General features: G+C 32.8%; 1 protein-coding gene across 1 annotated transcript in view; it reads right to left on the reverse strand.

Annotated features, from left to right (window-relative positions):
- The window catches only part of ADAM2 (ADAM metallopeptidase domain 2), a gene marked incomplete at its 5' end in the record, with an annotated part of 71,263 nt that overhangs the window by 30,119 nt on the left and 16,729 nt on the right, over nt 1–24,415 (reverse strand). Inside the window, 8 exons of the mRNA XM_019634113.1 lie at nt 4,536–4,641; nt 12,537–12,732; nt 12,844–12,942; nt 15,323–15,503; nt 18,446–18,582; nt 22,032–22,113; nt 23,307–23,473; nt 23,898–23,969. Of these exons, the coding sequence (XP_019489658.1) occupies nt 4,536–4,641; nt 12,537–12,732; nt 12,844–12,942; nt 15,323–15,503; nt 18,446–18,582; nt 22,032–22,113; nt 23,307–23,473; nt 23,898–23,969 (1,040 nt within the window). The remainder of the gene's footprint in view (nt 1–4,535; nt 4,642–12,536; nt 12,733–12,843; nt 12,943–15,322; nt 15,504–18,445; nt 18,583–22,031; nt 22,114–23,306; nt 23,474–23,897; nt 23,970–24,415) is intronic.

The following is a 24,415-nucleotide window of genomic DNA, read 5'->3' on the forward strand; positions in this document are numbered from 1 at the left end:
AAAATTGTCAGTTTCTTTAAAAAGGTGCATATGAATTTATATGACTCAGCAATTACATTCCTATGTATCGATCTACCCAACCCAACATAATGAAACTTTCTCACGTAAAGATTTGACCATGAAGGTTTACAGCAGTTTTAGTCAAAAAGCCAAAAACCCAAAAACAATACACAACATAAGAGACCATCAACCAATGAATGGATGAACTAATTCAGTTATTTCTCTTGTATATATGTTTTTTAGTGACATTTAGAATTACTCAGCCATAAAAAATAAAATACTAATATAAGAGCAATCTATTTTAATCTCAAAAATTATCCTGGGTAGGGAGCATTTGAGACCTTGCTTCCCAGAAATTGTCACCACTTTTGGCGCAAATAAACTCTTATAGAAATTTAAAAAAAAATTATCATGGGTGTATTAAATGTGATACCAAAAAAAATGCATACTGTAGGACTCCATTTATATGACGTTTTTGGACAGACTACATTCATTTATCATCGCTGAAATAAGAACTCAAGTTGCGTGGAGCACGAGTTGGAAAGAACATGCTTGCATGATGGAAATATTAATCAAGTTGTACACCTAAAGTACATTCAATTATGAGTTTATGTACTCCCAAAAATAAATAAATCCAAGCAAACTGAAGAGAAAAGACTCAAGGGGTTTATATATCTCTGTCTTTAGAATTCTATGTTTATGCTTAAACTTTAAATACAACTTAATAAAGGTAAAACAGTCGTGTTTTCAAGTGTTTTAAATGAAAATCAAATTATGTAAAAAGTCATATAAAATGGGAAGGAAAAGTATTATTAATCCCATTTCACAAACAAGTGACTAGGATTCAAAAGGGTAGTTTTCTTTTGCAAGACACATGGATAGTGAGTTGTAGCAAATAATCTAGAGTTACATACATGTTAGGTAGGAAACTATTTTATCTAAAAACAAATAAGAACAAAAAGCTCTGTTTAAGTGTATCACTTCAATTTATCAGAACTCCTAAATATTTACTAGACATAAATTTAATGTAGATTTACCTTTTAATTAAATGATTTTAAAGTTTACAGTTCAAAGGCCAAAGTCATATTAATAAACAAAAGTAAACAAATGGTATACCATGGAATTATCACTATGTACACCATTTAAGGCATATGCAGTATTTTAACAAAATGGATGTCTTCAAAATTATGCCTGATGGGTTATTGTGAGTATCTGCTTATAGCGCATGTTATATCATAAAATTTTTATTTTGCCCATAAATTCTGTTTGGGGTCTTAAATGCTATCAACAGTCATTGCTACATCAGAGGACTCAACAAATTATTTTGTACCAAAAGGGGCAGGTGACACTAACCCAAACACAACTATATACCATGTTCTCTAAATAACCTCCTATGCAGTAAAGTCTTAGCAATAATGAAAATCTAGATATCTTGGAGCAATTTTCTTTTCTTTCTTTCTTCTTTTTGTGGGGGGGAGGGCAATTTTCTACCATCTGACTTTTTCTGCCTTTGGGGAAAAAAGGGAAATAATGAAAAAGAGAAAAGAAGCTTCTGACATTCAGGTGAAGTTCTGGTACTAACAGCCAGGTCTTGGAATTGAAAAAAGCTGACTTGTACTTCAGCTAGATCTTGTTGTTTACCTATTGAACATAAGCAATTTCAAGAACATCGCCTTTAGGTATAGTCACTCTGTGGATCAAGAAAAAAAACAAATCCACACCATAAACCATGTCTGAACATAGGGAGACAAGGCATAAACATTGTCCAAGCAACAAAATTACTAAACATCCCTCTCATCCAGCTAATATAAGCAACTGTTTTATTACTAATTACAGCTTTAGTTTCATTATAGTCTTTTTACTTCATATCTAAGCTTTATTAAGATAGCCAATCACAGAATTACCTTCACTTTCTGAAAACATCCAATTTAAAGCAAAGATCCACTTCCTGAAACCCTACTGAAAATCACTTAACACAAGCCCAACTCCTATAATAAGTCTCTAAATCTCTAGAACTAAGATGTCCAACAGTTCCCCATAGTGTGAAGTCTCACTGACTGCAAAATATAAGAAACCCAACTTGTTCAACTACAGGTGTGTTCCTGATGGTCTTTGGCTGAATGGCATTGACACAGACCTTGATCTAAAAATCATTTCTACTGTTAAGGAGCGAGTTGAACTGGATTCCAGTAAGGGTAGAATTCTAATCTTAAACACACACACACACACACACACACACACACACACACACACACACACACACACTGAAGGCATTGGAATGTAACCAGATAAGGAAGAATTCTTTGATTACTGAGCCTTAAGAATGGAAACTGTACATGAGATATTTTGGATTGTGGTTTTTAAAAAAAATTCATGAAAACATATTCAATCTTCTTAGCTTGGATAATCAAAGTGCAGAATAGAAGATGGGCCTAATAGTCAATTTGATGACTGGAAATTAAGAGGGACTGAGCACTAAATTATGCACATAAACTTCACCCTAAATCCTGGCTGACCACTGAACTAATTCTGTATAGTAAAAAAACTCCAGAGAGTTCATAAAAAGCATTTGAGGGGGCAAAAAGAAATGAACACTGTTTTCAGCTGCTGCTCACAGAATCACTTATAGTATGAGTCCAGCTATGTCAAATCCCTTCCATATCAAAATTCTATAGCCTTTTTTTTAAATTAAAATTTATTGGGGTGACAATGGTTAGTTTGAAAAGCATACATGAATGCAAAGCTTCCATTGTATATTAGTCATAGTATCCAATACAAAGTCAAAAATGCTAGGCATATAAAAAATTAAAATAAGACATAGTCAAGGAGCAAATAAATCACTAGATTTATATCAAAATGACCTAGGTACTGCAATTAGCAGAGAAGTACTTTATAGCAGCTTATATAAAAACTATCAGTGATTTAAAGGAAAATACAGTCATAACATCTAGAAGGTTTACTTTAGGCAATAAACAAGGTGTGATCAAACAGTGAATGTTTAAATGAAAAAATTTTATTATAGTAATACACATTGCCAGTATTTCCCCTCAAAATAATTTCCCTGTTACAAACACACTCATCCCATCATTCTTGCCACTTTCTGAAGCAGTTCTGAAAGTGCTCATTAGTGAGTGTCTTTAGTTGCACTGTCATGACTGCCTCGATGTCCTGAATCGATTCAAAATGTTTACCTTTCATGGTCATTTTGACTTTGGGGAAGTCACACAGTGCCAGATCCAGTAAATAAGGTGGATGAGGACACACCATAATGTTTTTGTATAACAGAAATTGCTGTACCGGAAGTGATGTGTGACATGGAGCATTGTCATGATGGAGGATGATTTACAGCACACTTTAAAACACACCTTCTCTCAACCGTAGTTCACAACTGACTGACTGCACCAAATAAGTTGAAACTTGTCACACACACTGTTGTTAAGGTTCAACGTGCTGCTTCCTGTATTGAAGATCCCTGCTTTTTCATTGGATGGCACTTGGCAGCAGCATTCACCATATGTCCGGATCACAATAGAAAGGCTCCATGTCATCCATTGCTTCTGGAATGGCAATTTCTATCGAATAAAAACATTATGGTATGTCCTCATCCACCTTTGCTGGATCTGGCTCTTCTCCACAATCAAAATGACTATGAAAGGTAAACATTTTGAATCCTTTCAGGACCCTGAGGCAGTTATGACAGTGCAAATAAAGACATTCACTGAAGAGGCTTTCCAGAACTGCTTCAGAAAGTGGCAAGAACGATGGGATGAGTGTGTTTGAGGGGGGGTTGGGAAGGTATTTTGAGAGGAATTAATCGCAATGTGTTTTTTGCTTTAATAAATTATTTTTCATTCAAACATTCACTGTATTTTTTTTATCACACCTAGTATGCTTTAGCAATTGTAAAACAAAGTTCTGTGTATTCTCGGTTTGAGTATATGAGGAAGCAACTTATAAATGTACTAAGATGTATTTTGTGGTATGCATACTATGTGTCAGTCTCATTCTAGCGCTTTTCATAAAGTATCTATATTTCACACTGGTACCAGACCTATGATGTTAGTGGAATTGATATTAATAGTTTATATATCAGAAAAGTGGAATATATGTTCAAGGTCATACAAGTAGGTAAGCAGTGTAGTTAGAATTTGAAACCATGATATCTGGCTATAGAGTACACATTCTTAAACATAGTGCTTTACTTTACTTTCTAGGTAGTAAAAAATCATGTATTTTTATTCCATAACTATAAGAATAGTCATCCTTTGTAAAATTAAAGTGACAGCATGCAAAACAAAAATAATCAGTCTTTCTAATAGATAACTAATGTACCTACATGTAAATCTCAGTGGGAAGGTAATGAGGGTAAATTGGATATAGAAAGTACAGACATTTTGTATTTCAGGTATTTATAATTGTATTAAATATAGTCTTATTTCATGGCCAGGTGAAATTTTAATTACATATAAACTTATCTGGTAATATTTTCAAATTTAAGGCAATAAATAGAGTTTCTCAGATTTTATAAAGCATACTTAGGGTTACACTTTATGTATCCTGAAGAATCTATGCCACAGTTCCCAGATTGATCAGTCATAGAATTAAGGTGATCAAAACACTCTTGAGGACCAATAAGTGTACCTGAAAAACAAAAGTTTGGTTAGTCATATTGAACTTTCATTAATTTGAAATAATAAATGAATACATTTAAAATTCTAAAATGGTTTAAAACATACTGCACAAAATAAGATTATAATATAAAATTGAAAATAAAAACTAGGTTTTTAGTTCACTCATGTGCAATATAAAACTGAAAGCAACAAACGAATAAGACAAACAAGCAAAAACTCATAGACACAGGCAATAGTTTAGAGGGAGGAGAACTAGAAGAGGGTAAAAGGGGTCAAATATATGGTGACAGAAAAAAATTTGACTTTGGTTGGTGAACACACAACGCAATATATAGATGATGTATTATAGAATTGTACACTTGAAACCTATATAATTTTATTAACCAATGTCACCCAATAAATTTAATAAAGAAAAAAGATCACACATAACCACTTTAATGAGATCTCTAGACATTGAATACACTCTTGTTTATGATCCAAAAATATATCTTAGATTTAAACGTGGTATGCAGTTTGTTTTCTAATTTTAGTAAGTCTAGAAATACACATCTATAAGCATATAAGAAACTTAAAAAATAATCGACTTACTGGTCAATAATCTGTGTTTGTATAAATGTGTTTTCAAGTCAAACCACTCAACTAATATCTTGTTTTTTATCATAATTTCCTCAGACCAAAAAAACTTGGAGCCACAATTGATTCATTTTCACATTCACTACCCAATTTATGCACATAATGTGTATAATTCTCATTTTATAGTCAAGTGATTTTTCAGTAGAGGTGCCAAGTCAGTTGAATGCAGGGATAATCATCTTTTCAACAGTGATGCTGACACAACTGAATATCCATATGCTAAAGATTTAAGTTGGAAACACTTCTCACACCATACACAAAAACTAATTCAAACTGGATTAGAGATTCAAATTTAAGAGTGAGAGCTATAATATTCCTGGAAGAAAACAAATCAATAAATCAGGACCTTGAATTAGGCCATGCTTACTTAGATATGACACCAAAATCACAAGCACAAAAGAAAAGATAAATTGAACTTATTTAAAATTAAAACTGTGCTTCAAAGAAGGCCATCACGAAAGTGATGAGATAATCTACAAAATGGGAGAAAATATTTGCAAAACACGAATTTGACAATAAACTTGAATCCAGAATATATAAAGAACTGTTACAACTCAGTAAGACAACTCAATTAAAAAATAGGTAAAGGATTTGAATAGACATTTCTCCAAGGAAGACATACAAATGGCCAGTAAGCACATAAAAAGATGCTAATCATTAGTTATTAGCTAAACTCCAATCAAAACCATAACAAGGTACTGTTACTGGACTCAGGTCTAGTGCCATTTTTCACCTGGGGCCCAAGAACTCTAGTGACAAGGGTTGGTGAGGAGAAAAGCATTCTTTATTCTAGATTCTGCCAGCTAGGGAAGATGGCAGATTAATTAATGCCCAGAAAAAAACCACCTTCCCCGAACTGAGAATAATCAAGAGGTTTTATAGTCAGGTAGGCTGGTGGGGGAGAGAACAAAGAAAAATGAGAGTTGGTGGTTTAAGCTTCAGGAAATTGCTTCCCATGGCCTGGTCTGCTTCATAACATTATCTAGAACTCAGAAGCCATGGCTGGAGTGTTTAATATGTCATCAGCAAAAACTGCAAGGGAGTTGCAACCATGGATTTTGGTGTCCAGGCATCTGAGAATTGAGAAATTGCTCTTTTCAGATTAATTCTCTGCTGATGAATTACATCAACAAAGTATACATGTATAGTCTTAAGAAAGGGAACCAAGCAGAGTCACTAAATCATGCAGTGAAGTGAAAAAACAAAGAGAAAACAGCTAAATAGCAAGCTATGAGGTGAATCAGGCTATGAGCTGACTGAGCTAAGTCTAAGTCATTAATTCTCTGAGTTTCACCCTTACAATACCACTTCACATCCATTAGGTCATCCACAGAATAACTCACTATTACAAGGATAGCAATTCAACTAAAATTTACATATGAATTAATTTGTTAATCTGGTTCTTAGATTCATAGGCAAGAGCAGCAAGCCAAGTCAAGACATATAAAGAAGACAATAAAAGCTAAGATGACTTGTCTTTGAGAAATTAATATAATTGTAAAGGCAGAGAAATTAAATAGTGTAGGACTGGCATAAGTATAGAAAAATGACCAAGAGAACGGAAGAGAAAATTGAGAAACATTCCCACATTTAGTTTAAAAACAACCAACCAAACTCTTAATATATAGCATATATGCCATTGCAGGCCATTCAAGAGTATCAAGTGACGATGTTGAGCAGGGTATCTCCCCAAAAAATCTGAAAACATTTATCTGTAAAGTTATATGTGTTCCAATGTTCATTGAAGCTTTATTTATGGTGGCCAAGACATGGAAACAACCAGTGTCCTTTGATAGATAATTGAATAAAGAAGATGTGGTATATATACACAATGGAATACTATTCTGCCATCAGAAAGGATGAAATAGTGCCATTTGTGACAACATGGATGGATCTTGAGATTATAATGCTAAGCGAAATAAGTCAGACAGAAAAAGTCGAGAACCATATGAGTTCACTGATATGCGGTATATAAAACTGAAAACAGCAAAGGAACAAGACAATCAAACAAGCAAAAACTCATAGACACAGACAATAGTCTAGTGGTCACCAGAGGGTAAGGCAGGAGGTGGGTGGTAGATGAGGGTAAAAGGGATCAAATATATGGTGATGGAAGAATTGACTTTGAGTGGTGAACACACAATGTAATATATAGATGATGTATTACAGAATTGTACATTTGAAACCTATGTAACTTTACTAACAATTGTCACCCCAATAAACTTTTATTTTAAAAAAAGAGCATCAAGTTATGACAGTATGTGGTTATCAATATGCTGTTAATATTAAATTGGATATATGTGAAACAACACACATACACAGACACATACAAATGCATTCCTTCCCCCTTTCCCTCCCCTAGCCTTAGGCAACCATTAATCTACTTTCTGTCTCTATATATTTTCCTATTCTGTACACTTCATATAAATGAAATCATAAAATATGTATGTGGTCCTTTGTGATTGGCTTCCTTAGCTTAGCATAATGTTTTCAAAATTCACCTACATTTAGCAAATATCGGCACTTTGTTAATTTGTATTGTCTAATAATATTCCATATCTTTTTTACTCTTTCCTCAGTTGATGGACATTTGGGTTATTTCTACATTTAGTCTATTATGAATAATGGTGCTATGAACATCTATATACAAGGTTTTGTGGAAACATATGTTTTCAGTTCTCTTAGGTATATACCAGGGATGAAATTGCTATGCTCAACATTTTAAGGAACTGCCAAATTGTTTTCTAAAGCCACTACAACCATTTTATATTCCTACCAGCAATGCACAAAAGTGCTGATTTTGCCACATTCTCACTAACGCTATTTTCTGTCCTTTTAAATTATAGCCATCCTAGTGAATGTGAAGAAGTTATCTTGCTGTGGTTTGATTTGCATTTCCTTAATGACTGATGTTGATCGTCTTTCATGTGATTAGCCATTTCTATGCCTTTTTTTAAGAAGTGTCTATTCAAAATACTTGCTTACTTTAAAAATTGGGTTATTTGTCTTTTTATTGTTGAGTTGAATGAATTCTTCATGTATTTTGTACATGAGTCTACTATTGGAAATATGATTTGCAAATACATTCTCCCATTCCTTGAGTCGTCTTTTCACTTTCTTGATAATATCCTTTGAGGAACAAAACTTTTTAAAATTTTGATGAAGTCCAATTTATGCATTTTTATTTTGTCACTTGTGTTTTGGGTGTCACATCTAAGAAATGTTGCCTTTTCCAAGATCACTAAGATTTATGCCTTTTTTCCTTTAAAAGTTTTATGGGTTTTGCTTTACATTTAGGTCTATGATACATTTTAAGTAAATTCTTGTGTTTGGTATGAGGTAGGGATTTAAACCCATTCTTTTGCATGTGAATGTATAGTTGTTCAAGCACATTTGTTGAAAAGACTTCAATGGTATTTTTGCGCATTATAGACTTCTAGGTGAGCACTTTCTTTTAGCCTTTAAGATGTGACTTTTCTTTGCCTTCTGGTATCTATAATTGTTGAGAAATGAGAAATCTAACTCACTCTTGCTCTTTTAAAGATATTGTGTCTCCTATATTTTTGTTCCCCTCTTTTATTTTCTAGCAGTTTTGTTGTGATGTCTTTTTTTAAATTTTTTATTAAATTTATTGGGGAGACATTGGTGAGTAAAATTATATAGGCTTTAAGTGTACAATTCTATAATACATCATCTATACATTGCATTGTGTTTGCCACCCAATGTAAAATCTTCTTCCATCACTATATATTTGACCTCCTTTATCCTTAAGATTTTTAGAGCATCTTGAATTTGAAGGTTGACCTGTTTTATTTTTAAAATTATTTTTAAAATTATTGGTTTTTATCTCTTTAAATATTGCTTCTGTCTATTCTCTATCTTATCTTTTTAATGACTCCTTTTCCTGAGGTTGGCAGATTGGGTGAGGCAGCGATAACACAGATCCAATCAGGCAATTATGCCAGTGCTGAAGTACAGTTTCATTCTGTATTTTCCTCATTATCTTGGGTGTGACCCTTGCAAGCTTCTGATAGAGAGCCTTGCAAGTATTTATCTTTTCGTCATTGAAAGTTGGCCAGGGATAAATATGTCCCCTTTAGAGAGTCTTAGAACAGCTTCCTAGTCTATGAAGTCTGACAATTATAAGTTCACTAACTTGCCACCATGAGCTTACATTGGCAGCACTATACAAACAGCTCGGTAAGGTTTCATAACCTTGGTATTATCAGTGTCTCACAGCTGCGTTTGTGTCAACCTGTGGTAGTGTCTTGCTGAGTGGCATTCAATATTGTTGTGTGTTTTTGTGTGCCATCGTGAGAATGTCTGAGCTTGAATTAGAACAACGAACAAACATTAAATTTATTGTTAAACTTGGCAAGAGTGGAAGTGAAATCAGGCACATGTTAGTCCAAGTTTATGGGGATAATGTCATGAAGAAAACGGCAGGGTACAAATGGATTAAATGTTTTTTGAGGGGAGAGAACGTGTCTGATGAAGAGAGGTCAGGGCGGCCATTAACAGCGAGAACTGATGAAAACATTGCAAAAATTTATTGAATCGTGTGTCAAAATCATCGGCTTACTATGAGAAGCATAGCAGACCAAGTAAACATCGATAGAGAACAGTTAAGAAAATCTTAACTGAAAATTTTGGCATGAGAAAGGCGTGTGCAAAAATGGCCCCTAAGGAACTCTTGCATCACAGCAATGCACCAGCTCACATGGCACTGTCTGTGAGGAAGTTTTAGCCAGTAACAAATAAATGTATTGGAACACCCTCCCTACTCACCTGATCTGGCCCCCAATGACTTCTTTCTTTACTTAAAGTTACAGGAAATATTGAAAGGAAAACATTTTGATAACATTCAGGACATCAAGGGTAATACAATGACAGCTCCGATAGTCATTCCAGAAAAAGAGTTCCAAAATTGCTTTGAAGGGTGGAATAGGTGCTGGTGTTGGTGCATAGCTTCCCATGGGGAGTACTTCGAAGGTGACCATAGTGATATTCAGCAATGAGGTATGTAGCACTTTTTCTAGGATGAGTTTGCGAACTTAAATGTCAGACCTCTTACTAACACAGTCATTTCAAAATGTAGCAAAAGCTTTTAGAAGTTAACATTTTCTTGGTAGGATTTCTTCACCTTTTGGTCTTTTATCATCTTGTAACTTCAGGGAAATTTATAATCTCTTTTTAATATTTTTGACTTAATTGACCAAGTTCCTGAGCAGTTTCAGTGCTCCAGAATGCCTCATTGGAAAAAATGGTCTATGGTTTTGAGAGCCCCCCTTCAATTCCAACTGCTAAAACTTTTCTATTTTATCTTTGTTTTCTAGTAGAAGATCTTTACTTTCAGAATTTGAAAATGTTCTTATGAACATAAATGGTTGACAGTTGTCTCCTAAGATATGGGAAGCTTCTCTCCTGTGGAAATTTAAACCAGTCTGTCTTTGGTTTCACTGTACTCTAATGCCTTAAAAAATATCAATGAAGTATATCTTGATTTTTTAGTAATTTTCTTATAGTTGGATCTGTCACTACTTGATACACCCTTTCCTTAAATTTAATATTTAATACAGGTTTTATGTTTGATGTGATTGCTAAATATTTATATGTAAATAAACTGTCTTACTATTTGTTTTCCTATTCTGTAGTCTCTGTTTTACTCTTGGCTTGAGAGTTAATCAAATATTTTCATTGCTGTTTTTTCCCCCTTTATTAGTTTTTAGTTTCACATTATTGTTCTTGTAGTTATCCTAGATTATAAAATGAACACTTGTCTTACACCAATTTTTAATTTCTTTCTGTGCTGCATTTTATTGGGATAATAAATGTTGTTGTTTTTTCTGGTGAAACTTTTTGTTTTTGTTCTAGAGGTTAACATATTTCTAACATATTAATAGCTTAAGTTCATACTATTCTTTACCTTTTAAAATTATATATATATATATATATATATATTTAGCTTTTATATTTTAAAAGATATGTATATTGATCAGCAATGACTTCTACTAATTTCTGTGATCATCATTCTTCTTGTTTAATTCTACTTTCTCCTGGTTTAGTCTCCTTTACATGGGATATCATTCACAACCAAGTACACAGAGATGAATTTGGAAAGCAAATTATCTGAGTTCAAATGCTTTAGTATACTTCCTCCCGCCCCCACTTTTTTTGTATGTTTTTTTAGCATAGGGGCGAATTTCTCAACTCTATCTGCCAGCTTAAACAGAAGTTCTGCCTTTTTGGTGATTTAACCAATGTGTTCATTTGTTTTTAAACTTTAACCAGTATATGTTTCAATTAATGATCTTCTTTCACCCCTTTCCATAGATAGATAGATAGATAGATACATAGATAGATAGATGATAGATAGATAAATAAATTCATCTATATCTCTCTCTCTTCAAAATTTTCTCACAGTGATGCCAAATCACCTGCTATCTTGGGAGAGCACTTTTTCATCCTATAAGTTTCTTTCCTTGTGTTTTTGTGTTGCCTGTCTTCAAATCAATATTCATTCTGATTGTATGTTCATTTATGGAGTTGATAATTACTTTGCAACTCCTTTTTACACAGAAATTAGAGTTGGCATTGTTACTTGTTTCAGTTGAGGGGCAGTTTGATCCATCTGGCTATTTCTATAAATATCCTAAATCTTTCCTCTGTCAATTGGTCTTGTGGTTGCTGCTGTTTCCATCTTCTTCAGCAAATGATTCCATATATATTTTGTACTATGGTTTTCCTTTTTGTTTTTAACCTCAGTAAACATAATTTTTCAATGATTTCATCAATTCTGGATTTTCTGGAATCCTCTGGGATTTTTTATGAGTCATCCTTGTAGTTTCCTGGTGTGAATGTGTTCATCTGTCACTGTGTGTCTGCATGTGTAGTTTAAATTGTATTGATAAATCAACTTATATTTATGATCCTTTTAATGTCCATAAACATATATATTTATTGTATATTTACTAAGAAAACTGTGACTATGGAGTGAGAGAAGGAAGTGTAGCTTGTGGTCAGTCTGCCTTTTTCCTTCTTGCATGCAGATCCCAGAGACTTTGAATCTTTCCCTTTATTATTTTGTGGAAATAATTCTAGATTTTAATCCCAGACAACTTGTATGATTTTTTTTCCTTAAAGTATTCCTCTTCTTTTTCTGTAATCCTTGAAAATTATATTATTTTTTAAAATCACAATTATATATCAACATCTATTTCTTTTTGGTTTCCAGAAAAATGCATATATGGGAAATCAAATTATAATAAATACCTTCACCAAATGTTTCCACACATTGTTTTGTTCCGCTTATACATACTCCATCCAGACAGAGCCATTGATTCTTTCTACATGGGTAACCATTATGAACAAAAAAGTCATCCTGACATGATGCAGATGATCCATTGCAATATTCAGGGAGATCACATTCATCAAGGGAAACCCTGCATTCTTGTCCTTTTGCCTTATACTGATGGGGTGAGGTAAATGACATTGAATAAAGCAGAATGTGAATACATACATATTATAAAGAATAACTTTACTTATGTAGGTAATATTGAAATTTTAAGAATACTCTTACAAGACAATTTTCACAGCATGCTCCATTATCACAATTGTAACCGGGTTTTATTGTACATGAGGCGGCCTCACAGCATGTGTTTTGCTGAGCATCACATTGCTGAAAGGGAAATCGAATGCTCTTAAGTATCTTTCAACTTTTGTTTACATTGGACATGTATTTTAATGATGACAACATTTAAATATAGTACATATATGTGTTGTTTATATTATAGATAGATGCTTAACTTATATGTTAACAAACAGAAAAAATAAACCAACTTATTCATTCATATATTTAACAGAAATGTATTAGTTACCTACAATGTGCTAGACTGTGTTTTTTACATCCCTAGAGTAGATTTGATACATTGGTGATAGGATTTTCTAAAGTCCTGGAATCCACCAAAGCTGACCTCGAGAGCTCTGGTACTTGTAGACAGAGGTAGTTAAATATAAGACATGAAATAAAAGTTAAGAGCTAACAATTTCAATATAGTAATTACTCATAATAATTACTCAGTTCTTACCCATCCTATGAGTCTACTGTATTTTAATAAGTCTGTAATTTTATGAGATAGTCAAAGTTTACTTTTAATTCTCTAAAGATGAAGAGCTAGAAAATGATGTTTCTTAGCATGACAGAAATTATCGCCTTTATTTCACTCATCCATATTTTATGATTCCTTGCTTTATGCTATTGGGTTGTAGGAAAAGTCATGACGCAGTTTTGCAACGAAAAACAGAAAAAAATACATCATGACTTTTCCGCCAACCCAATATAATTCATTTATGCCCAGTGATTCTGTTTTTAAAATTCTACTATGAGGCTTAATAAAAGCGACAGATAAGAAAGGAGAAGGCTGGAGAGATGATGAATTCATGCATATGCAAGATGAAGAATTCATGCATATGCGTGCACACACACACACACACACACACACACACACACACACACACACTTTTTAAATTCCCAGGAATTTGAAATAGGGTTGATTGGGCCAAAAATTTCAATAAGTTATACAAAAATAAATCAAGAATTTCTATAGTCTTAATATGAGTTATAGCATGGTACTTACTAGGGCACACTAAATTTGCAGTCTTTTCCAGCACTGCTGTGCTTAATCTATGTCATTACTATTGTTATCTACATGGCACTATCTATATCTATATGTTAATCCGGAGGGTTAAGTTATATAACAGTGAATTGAGACTCAATTACATGACATTTACTAGAGCTAAGATACACTATTGTCAATTTTTATTAGAAAATTTCCATATTTGTTTCCATTCAGACCTAAACAAGCAAAAACATGTGGGTACTGGGTAATAATTTCTTATAAAAAAAACACATCACCCAAGTATATAAAAACACACTTTTCATGTTGGGGAGGGTATACATGAATGACTTTACTACTGCAGTGGGAAACACTGAACTCCTTTCATGTCTTCTTGATTCTCTCAGGTCCATACCATTCACTCTGATGAGCCTCACAATCTCTCTCTCCCTCATTGCATTCCTTTTATCTCTGTTCTTTCCACCTCTGTCTGATCCAGCAGCTTTTTCTAATATTTCTGTGGGTTCAAAAACTGACTTTTGGGCCAGTTGAGTGGCGCGTTGGTTAAGAACTGGCTTGGGACTCCAGAGGGCCCCAGTTCGGATCCCACATATGAGGGCCAGTGACACTGCCCTCTATAGCTAAGATGCTGAACAACAGCTCAACCTGGAGCTGGGCTGCCATGAGTCGCCAGCGACGGCGTAGGCTGCAGCCCCTGCTGCAGTGGGTTGCCATAAGCTACCGTGTGTAGCCGGCAGCCAGCATGAGCAGCCAGCAGCTGCCGTGAGCGGCCGTCCAGAGGCAGGCTACTAATCTAACTTGCCCGGGAAGAGCGCAATGATGGTGCCAGCTTGGGCCAGTGAAGCAACATCCTCCACAACTAGACTAAAGAACAAAACAACAGCAACTTGTCTGTTCCCCTTCACCTGATTCCCCAGCACTGTTCCCCTCCCCCAATTCCCCAATAAAATCTTAAAAAAAAAACAAAAAACAAAAAAAACTGATTTTTATGGATTATGTAATGTCCAAAATCCTTTTGACTTAAATATTGACCCGGATTAAAATATTCAAAGCCAGAAGTATGCCTCCTATGTTTTCTTAGGCAATGGTAAAAGTTTATATCTATCTTTCTGCATGGCAGAGGATTAGGTTAACAGGAAATACTAGGGAAGAATACACTCACAAGGGCGAATTTAAACCTAGGTCAACTTAGCTATACGATTAATGACTTTGAAAATCACTTGTATGGATAATCTACAAACCACTGAATCTATATACCAATATATTAGTGCACTCATTAGTTTATAATAACCTCTATATATCTTCTTAAGGTCATTGTGAAGAAGCAAGTTTGATAAATGATGGAAAATGGCAGTGTAACATTACAAAAACTAATAATTTTTGATGCAATTACAGTATATATGCTTCCAAATGAGTACCAACCTCCTTAGTGCCACAGTCACATTGTTCTCCTTCTTCCATTTTTCCATTACCACAAACTGCAGCTTTATATGATGGATCTAAATGTGGCTGGTTTTGAAGACATTGGGATTGTGGCTTTGAAATAAAATTTGCAAAATCTTCCATGCTGCAGTTACTAAAGATCTTCACACCACTGGAATGACTAAAAATACATCAAACTTCAAATTTGTATGTAAGCTTTGCTTCCATAAACTCCTAGCCTTGTAATAAAACTATTTAATAGCATTCCACAACAGACAAAACGCTCAATTTTGTTAATGTCAAACTTTCACTGTCTGTGCATAAGTCAATGGTGCAAGGATTTACATATTTTCAGTAGAGATAAATAATCAATACAATTGTATCGGTTCTTATATTACAATTATTTGTGACATCAATTTCTCTTGTAGCACCTACCTCACAGAGTGGTCCATCTGTTTTATTTGTTGCTTCCTTTTCCTTTCATGGCTTCTAAATGTTATAATGCCCTTGTACTGATAAAAGAGATTAGGCTTTTCCCTTTATATTTACTCATAGATAATCTTATCCAGTTCTAGGTTTTAAATAACACTAGTACCTCACAACTCAAATATTAGTTTTTCTAACTCAAACCTATTACCTAAACTCCAGAGTCCAATATCCAAATCTTTATTCAGTGTTTACACAAACAGAGAAAACACTTCTAAGCACACAGTTAGCATACTACTACTACCCTTACTACTCTTTACTCCCTTAGACATTTATTTTTCTTCAAAATATTTATCAACAACTGAAATATTATTGATTGATTGATTGATTGATTGATCATTTTGTCCTACTAGTTTTTTTAGCTCTAGGAGAAAAGGTATTCTGACTGTTTTGTTTACTAGCACAGAGTTAAGAATTCAATGATTATTTTTTAAAAAGGAACAAATGCATGGTTAAAACTATCTCTTGTATAGTAGATTTTTTTGGTTGCTGCTTCATTATAATTTTTATTATTCTGAATAGTGTTACTCTGAATAGTAATAATAGTATTATTCTGAATCCTATCATCCTGAATAGGTAAAAATTATAATGACGAGGGTCTATAATTTGATGGCAGATATTGATAATGTGAAGTTATTGTATTTTGAATCCATAGACTCAAACCCTAGTCACTCAGATTATTACAGAAAAATGCTATTCACTTGAGGACTAGGAACAAATTAAGGAGTTTTGAACAAACTGCTAATTTTGGTATTTTTTGTTGTTGTCACATCCTGGTTGAACATACCCTTCAGTTATATTAACCATAACTAATGGATTTATTATTACATTGCCAACAATTCAAATAATTTTTACCTAAATGCCAAAAACCAAAAAGAGAAAAATGTATAGAACTTTAACGTTACTGAGAACAAGGCAACGCAAGATATGCTTGCTCTGTGTGAACTGGTCCATGGAGGATACACTTTCTGGTAATGAAATTAATGGTGTCATTAGAAAGAAAATATTAACCATAATTATGTCCATTTGGATAATTTAATTGCAGCTTGAATCTTTGCACAGATTTGCTGGATATTCCCATTTCCCATTCTCTCATTTTTTTCTTGATAATAGAGTCTCTGATTTTCAGTTCAATACGTAACTACTTTGTATACTGCCTACATTTTTTTTTAGCTTTTAGTGAAGTTAGAATGGGCATATGTAAAGGTCAGATAATTGGCTTAAAATGAAGCCATCAATTTAAGTTATAGAAAATAACGTTGACAGCTATGCTTTTATGTCCCCCTTTATTCTACTGATAATTATAAATTTGGTTAATTATTGTAGTGAAAGCTTCTGATACGAGCTATGAGTTGATCTTGGGAATGGAAGCCACTGGTAGAAATCAATGTAAAATTATACTGTGAAATGCTACACAATTCATATAATGCTAGTTTTTCAAAGTAAAAATAAACTTCTCTTTGGTTTTAGCCATTATTACTTTGGGTTTTCTGTAACTTCCAGCCAAGTCTAAGTACAAATTCTGTCTCGATAAATACAGATCTCAGTCAGGGTATGGCCCTTTTAGTCACATTTCAAACATGTATTTACTCACTACAAAATTGCAAAGCATTGACAATAGAGTACAATGCTCTCGTTACAATGAGATAGAGAATGATGTTTAGAATGGAACACCTTTCCCTAACCCATAAGCAAAACATGTGTCCCATGTTTTGAATTTTTAGAAGAAGCAACACTATTAGAAATAAAATGAATAAAACCTGTATTCAAATATAACTTTAAAGAAATTATTACACGCATCTGAATTACTAACTAAAAGCAGAAAAATAACACCTCAACACATACTCTTACTTTTACTGTGACGTATGTACAGCATGGAGAGAATCAAGAAAAAATGTAAAACAAAAGATTTAAAAATACTATTATTAAATAAGTCTCAATCAACTTCAAAATTATATAAATGTCTAACCACTATGCTATATACCTGAAACTATTGTAAAATAATATTGAGCGTCAGTGGTATTTGAAACATAAAAATAAAAAGTAAAGTGAGGAATTTCAATATAAAAAAAAAGAAGAGAAAAATGGTTTTCCTACATACCTGACTGTTTTGTCCTAATTCTGTAAAATCTCATAGTGTACTCTAAGAATAATGATGATAATACCAAATTCACTAAGTTTTTAAGGCATGATAAGGACACAGCAAAAGACTTTCCTTAATGACAAAGAGAAAGCTGAATAACAGTATCTATGAAATCAATAGATGCCAAGACCTCAGGTTGAGCTAGAGCAGAAAGGAGATTCATGCAGACAAGGCCACACTATTACAATAAATCATTCTTGTAGCCTGTATTTAGCTTATCTCATAAAGCCTTAAGTTATAAAATGCAAGTACGCATAGTGATAGATGTAGGGTTAAATCACATACGACAAAGCAAGTGTGGCATTAGATTAGGAGATACTGAGATAGATATGCAGCATGGGCATTGGATTATGTATTTTGATCTGGGGATCATTGGTCACAGCTTGTATTTGATCATTATTATTTCAACAGCTTAAACTTTCTTTAAATACACCAAACTTATTTACATATAAACTGTATATGTACGTAAAGCATATAAAATTAAAGTCTCTTACATTGCTTCTGGGTTCATCATGCAGACAGCTGCTGGGCACTGGCATTTGTTAATATCATCATAGGTTATTCCCATACTAAGGCTCAGTAATTGAGCTATAATAACTGCAAGTGATTCCAGACTTATGGTTCTGGGATGCTGGGGGAAAAAAATACATGTTCCCATTCACAGTTTAGGAGATATTAGAATTCATTTATTGGGAGGATAATGTAATTATTAAAAATACTGACATAATAAAATGGAACAAAGGTTTCTAATATGTTAGCCACAGGACTGCCATCCATGTTGGCCTAATATGTTACAGGTATCACTATCAATATAAGAAAAATATGAATAGTGAAATCTGAAATTTTACCAAAATCCAAATATATGGCTCATTTGGTGGCATCAGAAGAAGAAAAAAATTTTCCTAGTAACTTAATTATGCATAACAGTAATTATAGCCATATTTGTACTCACAAAATAAATTTTTTAGATACACACATATAGTGTTAAATTATTAACAAGTTGTGTTCAATTATAATTTGATTATTTAGAGCTGATATTTTATATGAATGTTCCATTCCTTTTTAAAAGAACCACAAATTAATCCATTGAATTAATTTACATTTTGGTAATAATGACTGATAATTAGAATGTTGACTTTCTACAGTTTTTTAAATTTTATTTTCAAAACTAAAATGCCTTTATCATTTTCTTTTTTATAAATGTAAGATGCTTATTATAGCACATTTTCACCATACTAAAACATAAGTAGTTTAAGAAAAACCCACAAATCACAGTACCTCTTAAAATATATATAATAACATTTTTGTGACTGTATTTAAGATAGGTTTCTGGGAATATATTTTGGCATCCTCCATTTGCTTCTTCAAATCAACTTTCCGTCATTTTCTAGTCTGCTTTCTAGCCCAGAAGGATGACCAATGGAGTATGTCAAAAGATTCTTTTGTCCTCTCTTTTACTTTGATTGGGTCAAATGGTGAGGAAAGGGTGAGAAAAGAGCAAAGTATTGATTACCAGGGCATCTATGATTGCCTGAATCCTTGAGTGGAGGTCTCTACCTTCTGTCTGTGACCCTAATAGAATGACATTGTCCTTTCCTTCAAGCCTGGGTAGCAAATTAAATATCTTTATTACTAGCCCTGAGATACTGCAAAGTCCCTACATCTTTCATGCACATTGATAAATGGTCCCTTTATCAAATGACCACAGTTGAATGTACCATCCATTTTCAGAGAGAGGGAGGGAGAGGAAAAGAAGAAGAAGACAAAGAAGGAGGTGGAAGAGGAGAAAGTGGAGGAGAAATGGGGGAGGGGAGAAGGTGGGGGAGAGTGGAAGAGGAAGGGGAGGAGAGAATGTTTGATTCTGTGGACTAGAAAATGAAGGATTCTGCTAAATTTCAATAATATAAATAATAAGATATAATAAATAATAATATCATAAATAATAAGATATATTATTAGTGTAATTATTTTAGATTTTCTTGTTTCCAGGATATTGTAGAAAAGTCCTGGCACCCATTCAATAAATGTAGCTTTATAATTGTTGCTCTTTCTCTGTCTCCTGTTCCCTGTTATCTATTATAGCTTAGTAAGATGCAAATAACAACATCCAAAAACTTTCACCAGCACTCCCATGCGCAATCTTTCCTTTATTTTCTATCTTCTTACTAGTGCATATATTCTAGTCTTTCCTTTCATTGTGTGATGGGATCAAAGATATGGTTTTGTATTTGAGATGACATCTCACAGTTCTGGAGATTAAAAGTGTGAGATCAAGGCAAGAGCACAGTTGGTTTCTGGTAAGGTCTCTCTTCCTGACTTATAGAAGGCTAACTTTTCACAATGTCCTCACATAGCCTTCTTCAGTGTATGCACAGAGGCAGATATCTCTGTTGTCTTTTCCTCTTTTTATAAGGACATCCATCCTATTGGATTAGAGGCCCACTCTTATAACCTCTTTGTGGTCAACATACAGTTTTTGAGATGCATCAATGTTGACTGTAATAGTTTTTTTTTTAATGTTTTTTATTGCTTAAAGTATGTGAATATACCACACATTAACTATTTCAGGGATAAGAGAACTCAGTATTATTACGACATCAATGTCTCCCAAATTGGCCTTAAAATGAAATTCAAAACCAATAAAAAAACCAAGAAGTTTTTGTTTAAGTTGTCAAGCTGATTTTAAAATGGAAATGCAGAGTACTTAGAATACCTAAATCAGCCTAAAGAAATAAAGATAGGGTTTATACTACAATTTCTGATGATTTATTATAAAACTATAGTTATTATTAAGACAGCGTGTTGGTGGTGGAAGGACAGACTATACCAATGGTCATAAATGACTCTAGAAAGAGACTAGAAATATGATGTCCTGATTAATACAACAAAGGCACCACTCAGAGATTAGGTAGGGAGGGTGGTGGGTGTTCAACATCAGAAGGCAGAGCTTCAACTGTTGCCTTCAACATCTTACTCCCGGGCACATTGACTGCTGCTGATTTTTCCAGTGAAAGGACAGGCAATGATTATCCCAATGAAATGTGGAGAATAAGAAAGAAGAATATTAGGGTGCTCTTCACTGTTCACTCCTCTCACTACAGAGAGCACAGCCCTGTGCCCATGAACCACATACTTTCCAGTAAATGATGGCATTTACTTCTTCTTGGTAGCTAGCCTGGGTATAAAGAGAATGAGTTCTGCCCTCCTTTTTGTTAATCAGTGAAGGTCCTGCTTCACGTGAGGGTCTTATGGTTTTTCAGCATTGTAGGTGACTCGGTAAATCAGCCAAATTCCAGCTTTTGAGATTATAGGTGATGACTTGCCTATAAATAAACATAAGCCACATTTTTCAAACTCTGATGTATGAATTTTAAAGTTGAAATTTGTGTCTCCATTTGATTGATTCATCTTTTTATATCTTCACTTAGCTTCACTTAACTTGTTCCCTGAAATAAGAGTATTATGCATTGTTTCCCACAAATTCGGGCAGACACTGTACACACACACACACACACACACACACACACACACATGCGCAAGCTCTGTATGTCAGAAAATCTATAGCATTATGAAAGAGGGGCAAAAACATATCAATTTTAAATACACCAAAATTTTTTACTAAGATAAATAATGCCAATTAGGGCATTCGATTCTGTAATTCTTCACCTGTGCCCCACGAAACAATTTAAAGGAATTGATAAATAGTTTCAAGTTTAATTTTAATATGTTTCATATTTATGTTAGCTTCATAATTAAAAAAATGTTTAAAATCTAACTTGAAATTAAAATCAATTAATGATTAAATATTGAGCACACGAAAATTCATGAGCGTTTTAAAGACCACTACCATAACTTTCTAAAAAGGATACTTTGAATTCATGAGAGGAAAATGGGAAAAACTTCAATGAGGACTTGTTATAGTTCAAACATTTCTCTCAGCAGCAGGGACAAAGATCTCTAGATTCATTATGCAAATTTTAACATACCTTGACATAATCAAATGAGGAAATATTTAACTACATATGATCTAAATAGCATTCTATTTATACATCTTAGTCAAACAAATTAAACCATACCAACCAGAGCAATACTTCCTCCATATTGGCTATGGCACATCTTCCCTTGAAAGGTTGCACCAACATAATTTGATTTTTCTCTGTAACTTAAGTTTTAAAAAAGATCATAATCATATAATTTTGTAAAACTAAACACAATTAATATTAAACTTGTCTAATACAATTTTTGTTTTGCATATTTATATAATAAATTCATAGATATTTCCATGTAACAACTAACAAAGCATAGGAAGTGACTAAATGTGTCTGCCTCTCTGGAAAACAATAAAATAGATTTAAAAATCAAACAATATGAAGTGTATTCTCATATGCAATTCAAAAACATAATGAAGATTTTGTTATAAGGAGGTCAAATATATGGTGATGGAAGGAGAACTGACTCTGGGTGGTGAACACACAATGCACTATATAGACGATGATGTATGAGTTTTATAGAATTGTACACTTGAAACCTATGCAACTTTACCAACCAATGTAACCCCAATAAATTTAATAAAAAATAAGGAATAAAAATTAAAATAATTCCTAAAATATCAAAATAATAAAAATAAATGGAATTTCTTAAAATTAGAAAGATAAGGCAATTCAGTTGTTAAATAGGTAGACTCACTTTATGGACTGAAGTTTCCTCTTAATGAGACAGAATTAACTTGCCAGAATCATGCAAATGTATAAAATATTTGTGAGACATGAAATACTTTAAAAGATTATGATGTTTAATTATATGTATGATTTTACATAATACAATAATATGTATATTGATTCTGAACATTAATAAAAGAAAAACAAAGAGCTTATTAAATATAAAGGGAGGCTTATATTATGTAAAATGCAGCACAGTGTGAATGTGGTATGTTGGAGATGTTTAAATATACTATAGTGCTTTCATTTTCTTGTTATTTTTGCTTTTATTTTATGGAAATAAAGCATATGTTCATAGAATTCAGGTACATTTCTTCAGATATATATTATTAATATTTCATGTATAGTTAGGGCCACTTAATGATATGTTATACAGGGTAAGCTGAGAAGGAGTATGGTAACAAGGTTGAAGGAGTGATTTTTAACTACAAATAATAAATAGAATTAATAATAAAATAATTAATAAAATAATTCAGCTATAAGACCTGTGTTGTGAAAAATAATCTTCACATGAAGTTGTATGTAAGAAAAATGACACAAGATTTTTTTCTCTAAATGCCTATCAACTGTTAGAAATTATGTCAAATATGGATTTGTTATCTTTATGTAAGATTTAGTAACACTAAAATATGCTTACACAAGTAAAAATGCCACATCATGCGGACGCAAAACAAGATAAGATCTTTTCCATTTTATAAACCTGTGTAATAATTCATTAGCATCTCCAGTTACAGAAATTTTATTTTCATCTATCCAAAGCTCCAATGAAGATAGAATTATTGTAATATTAAATGAAGTAAAAATCTAAAACAGAACACATAAAGAAAATATATTCAAATATTATGGTCTAAATAGATTTGGAAATTAAGTGTGAAAATAAACACTATACTAATGACAAATACTAAACAACTGAACTGTAAGTCTGGATTGAATCTTACAAAGTAAATAATACATACTAATGAAACAAGTAATAATTAACATTTTGAAATACTTATATTTAAATGAGCCCCATGTCAAGTGCTTTATTTGATTTAATACTTACAATAACCGAATTAGATATATACAATTATTATTATTGCTATTGAACAGTTAGAAAACTGAAACCTAAAATGGTTATAATTTTCCCTATTCATACAAGATGTGTATTAAGGCAGTGTAATAAAAGAAAATATTGGAATTTTTAAAGTAACACAAGCAAATGCAAAAGTACTAAAAAGTAAACACTTACAGCATTAGTCAATCCAATTAACTGGAAAATTTTCTGAGCGACAATAGCCGTATCAGAACCCATATGATTATACTGAAAAAGATAATCACACCTTTTAGATCTAACTATATATTGTTTAACATTTAGTGATTGCTATTTTGTTTACATTTTAATAATTTAAGTTAAAATGTTTAAATTACTAATCAGTTTTAAACATTAAATATTATAGAAATAATATGACATTTTCAGTGTGAGAAATGGGATATATAAAAAAATACAAAAAGACATGATGAACTCTCAAAAATAGAAGAGGAAGGAACACTGCCAAACTCATTTTACAAGGCCAGCATTACCCTGATACCTAAATCAGACAAGGACACCACACACACACACACACACACACACACACACACAATATATATATATATATATATATATATATATATACACACATATATATATATACACACATATATATATATACACACATATCTCAAACCAAGATCTCTGACGAACATAGATGCAAAAAAATCCTCAAC

Source organism: Hipposideros armiger, unplaced genomic scaffold, assembly GCF_001890085.2.
Source record: "Hipposideros armiger isolate ML-2016 unplaced genomic scaffold, ASM189008v1 scaffold_1503, whole genome shotgun sequence".
NCBI classification, from domain to species: Eukaryota; Metazoa; Chordata; class Mammalia; order Chiroptera; family Hipposideridae; genus Hipposideros; species Hipposideros armiger.